Source organism: Mus musculus, chromosome 2 (assembly GCF_000001635.26).
Source record: "Mus musculus strain C57BL/6J chromosome 2, GRCm38.p6 C57BL/6J".
NCBI classification, from domain to species: domain Eukaryota; kingdom Metazoa; phylum Chordata; class Mammalia; order Rodentia; family Muridae; genus Mus; species Mus musculus.
The window spans coordinates 111,263,743-111,271,186 of NC_000068.7; the positions used below are offsets into that span (position 1 = coordinate 111,263,743).

The 7,444-nt window shown below is 36.6% G+C and overlaps 1 protein-coding gene across 1 annotated transcript; it reads right to left on the minus strand.

The window, feature by feature from the left end:
- Positions 1-5,711: 5,711 nt before the first annotated feature.
- Positions 5,712-6,623, minus strand: Olfr1277 (olfactory receptor 1277). Its single transcript, NM_146396.1, has one exon. The coding sequence runs from the start codon at positions 6,621-6,623 to the stop codon at positions 5,712-5,714; it is 912 nt and encodes a 303-aa protein (NP_666508.1).
- Between the last annotated feature and the right edge of the window lie 821 nt (positions 6,624-7,444).

Consider the following 7,444-nt stretch of genomic DNA (forward strand, 5'->3'; position numbering starts at 1 on the left):
ATTGGAAATGTAAATGAAGAAAATACCTAAAAAATAAAAAAGAAAGAAAAGTGTTTTACAGCTATATAATCATTAATGTAAACAAGAAAAATATAAAACAAGATAAAATTTGAAAGAATTCAGAAAGTAGAAGAAAGAGGAGTGTGAAGTTATAGCAATCTTGGAGTAAATATGTGTATAAAGCTAGTCTGGACTAAATTGAAAGAAAAAATAAATATAATTAAAAAGCAAGGTGACACTTATATAATGAACAGAAACCATGAAGAAGTATATTGCTATACTAAGTCACATAAAAACGAAAATTCAGTCTGAAATTAGATCAATGCCAATCAGATAAGCATTATCATCTTTTAAGCCAGTCTATATGAAAATATGTAGAGAACAGTAATGGTTTCAGTCATAATACAAATTAGATATCTATTATTCTCCTATAGAAAATTTGTTAGAATTGTAAAATAATCATAATTCTGAAATCTAAAGACAAAAGTAAGGAGATGAATCACTGCGTAATGATCTAGCTTTATAAGTGTGAGGACCTGAGTTCTATCCCCAGGATTTATGAAAATGATGAGTGACCCATTCTATAATCCCATCTAAAAGGGAGAGACAAGAGGTTCTTGGGACATGTGAGATTCAGGGTTCGAGTGAATCATTTCATCTCAATGTATAAGAAGGACACCAATTGAAAAAGCCTCTTGACATCAACCTATCACCTTATAGCCACCAATGACACATATTGGTGTATTCTTGAGGAAGAACACACACACATATACACAAGCACACACACACACATGCACACGCACACACACAGACACAGACACACACACACACACACACACACACACACACACACACGTACTAACATAAATATATACATGCATTCAAAATAGCCATGTAGACATAAAAACATAAAAGATAAAAAGATAAATACAGCCAGAAAATTAAAATTAATGCCTTCATATAATCAACCATAAACTGATGACATAGGAAATATGAAATATGAAAGCTGGAAGATATTAAAAATAATTTTAGTATATGTGCTGCCCAGAAATTCAAGTAACCCCATTAAAAATGGGGTACAGAGCTAAACAAAGAATTCTCAAATGAGGAATACCGAAGGGCTGAAAAGCACTTGAAAAAATGTTCAACATCCTTAATCATCAGGGAAGTACAAATCAAAACAAAATCCACCTCACACCAGTCAGAATGGCTTTGAAAAAAAATTCAAGTGACAGCAGATGCTGGCGAGGATGTGGAGAAAGAGGAACACTCCTCCATTGCTCGTGGGATGGCAAGCTTGTACAACCATTCTGGAAATCAGTCTGGTGGTTCCTCAGAAAATTAGAAAAAGTACTACCAGAAGATCCAGCAATTCCTCTCCTGGACATATACCAAGAAGATGTTCCAACTGGTAATAAGGACACATGCTCCACTATGTTCATAGCAGCCTTATTTATAATAGCCAGAAGCTGGAAAGAACCCAGATGGCCCGCAACAGAGGAATGGATACAGAAAATGTTGTACATTTACACAATGGAATACTACTCAGCTACTAAAAACAATGAATTTATGAAATTCTTGGGCAAATGGGTGTATCTGGAGGATATCATCCTTAGAGATGTAACTCAATCACAAAATAACTTACTTGATATGTACTCACTGATAAGTGGATGTTAGCCCAGAAACTTAGAATACCCAAGATACAATCTACAAAACAAAAGAAAATCAAGAAGGAAGACCAACGTGTGGTGACTTCACTCCTTCTTAGAATAGGAAAGAAATTACCCATGGAAGGAGTTACAGAGACAAAGTTTGGAGCTAAGGGGAAGGGATGGACCATCCAGAGACTACCCCACCCGGGGAACCATCCCATAATCAACCATCAAACACAGACACTATTGCACATGTCAGCAAGAGTTTGCTGAAAGGACCCTGCTATAGCTGTCTCTTGTGAGGCTATGCCAGTGCCTGGCAATTACAGAAGTGGATGTTCACAGTCATCTATTGGATAAAATACAGGACCCCCAATGAAGGAGCTAGAGAAATTACCCAAGAAGTTGAATGGGTCTGCAACCCTATAGGTGGAACAACAATATGAACTAACCAGTACTCCCAGAGCTTGTGTCTCTAACTGCATATGTAGCAGAAGAAGGCCTAGTCAGCCATCATTGGGAAGAGAGGCTTCTTAGTCTTGCAAACTTTATAAGCCCCAGTACGGGGGAATGCCAGGGTCAAGAAGTGGGAGTGGGTGGGTAGGAGAGCAGGGCAGGGGGCGGGGGAGGGTATAGCGGACTTTCAGGATAGCATTTGAAATGTAAAAAAGTCAATATCTAATAAAAAATGAAAAAATTCATTTTAGGCTATGCCAGTAGCCATGTTGAGATGGTCTACTAAAATTTCCAACACCAGCAGTGAGAAGTCCTCTTTTGAATTGGAGGTCAAGGTTGTACGGAAGACTTTCTAATTCTATGTTATTATTGTTATACTTGGTTATTCCACCCTCACACACAAAAGTGGGAGGTCTTCATCCTATTGATGAAGTCACCATGTACTTCAGACATAGAACCAAGAGGACCTAATGTGGAACTGATCTGAAAATGTTCTCCCTGAAGACTAGTTATCATTTTACCAGAAGGCCTAAAACTACATAAGCTTCCAAAAAATGGTAATAACCAATAGTACTAGTATATGAGCCACAATAACCAGCATTGCATAATAATCCTATCATAATAGTGTTGTACATAACTCAGTATTAACCAATAGCTCTCTAGTGGAGTTAAAGTGCACTCAACAAGAGGGAAATCATGCCTTGTACTAGTAACCTAGAAAACTGCCCAGAGTTTGCAAAGTTATGGATCTTGGGGAATAATATAAAACTATTGCTTTATTAAATCAGCATAATCCCTAATTATTTTTAAATATTTATCCTTCTATCCACCGAAAGTGTAATTTTTAGTTTTAATTAAGAAAACATCCCTTTGCAACAGATGGAGACCAGTACGGAAGAGAACTAATCAGAACACAGTGTTGTGGAAACCATTTTCAACTGATATATCAGTACTATAACTCCTGCAACTAGCAATCAAGTATAACTGCACATGAGGGGACATAAAGATTGTAAGAGCACAGGAACAGAAGATTTCCTCAAGATGGTGTCTCCTAGAAATTTCAGAGAATCTACACCCATTAAGTCCTGCCACAGAGACTAACAGACACAACCTGAACAGGAGCAGTAGCAATAGACATGCTAATGTGAAGGCAGAGAAAGCTCATGAAGCCTCACCCTTACCTCCAGACATCTATACACCACTAAGAAATGCTGAGAACTGCTTCCAAACGCTGACACCACTGCATACACTAGCAAGAATTTGCTGAAAGGACCCAGATATAGCTGTCTCTTGTGAGACTATGCAGGGGCCTAGCAAACACATAAGTGGATGCTCACAGTCAGCTATTGGATGAATCACAGGGCCCCCAATGGAGGAGCTAGAGAAAGTATCCAAGGAGCTAAAGAGATCTGCAACCCTGTAGGTGCAACAACATTATAAACTAACCAGTACCCTGGAGCTCTTGACTCTAGCTACATATGTATCAAAAGATGGCCTAGTTGGCCATCACTGGAAAGAGAGGCCCATCGGACACACAAATTTTATATGCCCCAGTACATGGGAACACCAGGGCCAAAAAAATGAGAATGGGTGGGTAGGGAAGTGGGGGGGAGGGTATGGGGGACTTTTGGGATAGCATTGGAAATTTCATTGAGGAAAATACGTAATAAATAAAAAAAATAATTTAGTGACCTACGAGGGTTCACATTCACAATTTAAAAAAAAAGTCATTTTCTTTCATTTCAACTACCTTATAGTATCTGTCATTTCTCCAATCCAGTATGACTTCCTGCAGGAATTTTTCTTTTGCAATTCTCTTTCTGGCAAACCCTTACAAGATATCAAAGCAACAGCCCCTGGCTCAGTGAGGTATTAGTTTGCTTTATCTATTATGATGCTTTTCTTGTATCCTTTGGAATATCATTTAGAGTCCTTTCTTCTTCAACTGTGATCAAATATTTATGAGGAACCACTCTGCTTAAGACCACTGGTTACATCATGGAACTTAAATCCAGTGATGGTAGACAGGCATGATACAATGATACAACAGCAGCAAACAACAACAACAACAACAACAACAACAACAACAACAACAACAAAAAGGAAATGCTGAGAACTGAAGAGGTCATCTTCTCCATGAAGGCACATACCAATTGGTCAGCCAACAACTGATTGCCTTCCTGGAAAACATAAGCATTCAAGCAGTAACAAGTAGTTTATATGCATCTCCTGTCAAAAGCACACTTACTGTTACATAAAAGCACAATTGTTAGAGTTTTAAATTAGGTGAAGGAGTACAATTGGTTGAGAATATAATTGATTCCCTGGTATTGGCAGCTGACTACATTCCTGTCTGGAGGAAAAATTCAGTGGTCTATTCAGGATTTGAGATGGGTTCAGGGATTCAGTTGAAGAGTCAATCACCATCATAGTAATCGAGCACAGAAAGCCTATTACATCTCTTAGCAAGCTCTGTGGATGAAACCAGAAGCCTCTGCATCAATATAATGTTATGAAGGACGAGAGCCCTCTGGCCTTCAGAAAGCATAATACTGGACTGATCTGAGAGGTTACCTCTCCTTGGAACAGGGGGGCAGTAGCTCAATACTGTTAGCCAGTTTTTCTTTTTTATATTTTATTTTATTTTATGTGTGTGTGTGTGTGTGTGTGTGTGTGTGTGTGTGTGCATCTATAAGTATATGCAAGTGTGAGTGCAAGTGTTCATATAGTCCAGAGTTGTCAGATCTCCTAAAAATGGAGTTACATTTGATTATGAGCCACACATCTGTTCTGGGAGTTAGATTTGGGTTATACTCTTTAATTGCTGATCAGTCTCCGGCACTGGGTTAAGAATTCATAAATATTATGACATTATTATTCTAATGACATTTTCTGTGTTGAGCTCTTTTTAAGCCTTTATAGTAAGTATCCTTTTAAAGCTTTGTGTAGATAATTAGGACGCTGAAGAGTGGGTCTCTGGGAGGCCTTTCCCTTAGGCCTGGCCACTTTAGCATAGGATTGTCTCCTGTATATTTTTTTTTACTAGCAAACAAATAGAATGGCCTAGTGGAGATTCTACCATTTTAACACTTAAGATGCAAGGAGACTTCAGCACCAAAAGAGACCATTTCAAAAATTACAAAGGACATTCTCCAGTCACAACCATGTGAAAGAGCCATACTCTACACTCCAAAAACACTCTAAGCAAGACAACTTTAGGCTTAGTGGAAATTTTAGAGAATTGTCACATGCTTTGATAATTGATTCTATAGAGAAATAATGAGAACTGAAGTAGCAAGTAGCAGCTCCAACTATAATAGGTACAAGTAATTTGTCGTTAACCTGTCAATAACTTGGGATAGTCAAAATCCTAATTTTAAATATTAGTATTATTATATAGACAGAAATTTATTTTTTATACAATGATGAATGAAATCTGTAAAATTGAAGAGACAGATATCTTTTAACTAGTGGCACATATAAGATTCATCAATTGGAGAAAATTTGTAGTCTAGAGTAAAAGAAAAAGTTTGATTAGTTTAGGAACTTACAAGTTAACATTCTAATAATATAAAATCCTAAAATATCCATGAAACTCGTTTGCTAGCATTGTAATCTCTTCATAGCAGTTTTAATCTCTTTGTTTCTTAAAGTATAAATGGCTGGATTCAGAAGAGGTGTGATAACTGCATAAAACACAGCAAGAAACTTGTCCACCCAGGTTATGCTGACTGGCCACAGGTAGATGAAGATGCAGGGCCCAAAAAATAATACCACCACTGTGATGTGGGCAGTACAAGTAGAGAGAGCTTTGGATGCCCCATCCTTAGAGTGAAGGCAGACAGTAGTCAGGATATGGAAATAGGACACCAGCAACAGAACAAAGCATATGGCTGCTAGCACACCACTGTCAGCATTTATCAAAATTTCTAGAACATAGATGTCCAAGCAGGCTAGCTTGATTACCAATGGAATATCGCAGAAAAAACTGTCCAAAACTCTGGATCCACAGAAGGGCAGATTTACAATTATAACCAGTTGGCTTATTGAATGCACAAAGCCAATCATCCATGACGCCATCACTAATCCAATGCACATATGTCTGCTCATGATGTTGGAGTAATGGAGTGGCTTACAGATAGCTACATAACGGTCATAAGCCATTGATACAAGCAGTACCATCTCACCCCCTCCAAAGAAGTGTCCAAAGAAAATCTGACACATGCACCCTCCAAAAGAGATCGTCTTTATTTCCTTGAGGAAGTCGATGATCATCTTAGGTGTAGTTACTGAGGAAAGACAGAAGTCAATGAACGAGAGGTTGGCCAACAGGAAGTACATAGGAGTATGGAGATGAAGGTCAGTGATAATTAGGACTACAATGAATATGTTGCCAAAAATGGTGATTAAATAAAGTGAAGTAAAGATCACTAAGAAAAATGCCTGGAGCTCCCAAGAGTCACAAAGCCCAAGAATAATGAATTCAGATATCTCAGAGTGGTTTATTTTCTCCATTTAGTTCAGTTCCAAAGAATTCTGAAGTAAACACAAAGAATAAGATTCTGGGAATAACAGAGAATATTAATTAGAAGGAGTTCTTAAATTCTTCTGATAGAAGTGATTGAACCTTCTAACTTTGGAAATGACCTTAGCATTTGGATATAATATTCTCTATAACATCCATACATTCTGTGTCTTAGAAACTTTATTTCCATTTATTTATGTGGAATTATTGTAATATAATTAATATAATCATTATATAAGTGTATAAGAAGAAAAGTATGCTAATGTGATGGCTATTGACAAAACAATGGCATACTCTTCAGAAACAAATTAATATAAATAAATATTAATATAAATATATAAATAAAATGCAAATATAGTTATATAAAATATGGAAAAATTTAGTAAAATATAGTAATTAAAGTGTTCAAAGTGGATTTTTGGACAGAGTTTTTAGATGAAAAGCAATACAAAATATACTTTGTGTGGACATTATAAAGCTATATATGCAATGACAAAAAATTTTTATGAGAAAAGTAATAAAGTCAGGTCAGGACAAAAGTAAGAAGGAAGCTGAGCATATAAGCACATTAAGATATTCTTAAGTTTTTCATTCTTGCATTTCATCATATACCATTAGTAGGATCTTCTCATTAAATAAATAGTTATGATAGATGCATTAAAATGGATGTTATCTGAATGAGGAACTATTATCTATTCAATACTGTATACCTGAAATAAATGTGAATATAAAAAATAAGAATCATCAGGAGCTATACAACAGGCCATTAATGAATCTCCATAATTATATGATTAATGAGTGGATAAATATG

Coding starts and splice junctions, on each gene's coding strand:
- Olfr1277 (NM_146396.1), bottom strand. CDS start 6,623: ATGGAGAAAATAAACCACTCTGAGATATCTGAATTCATTATTCTTGGG.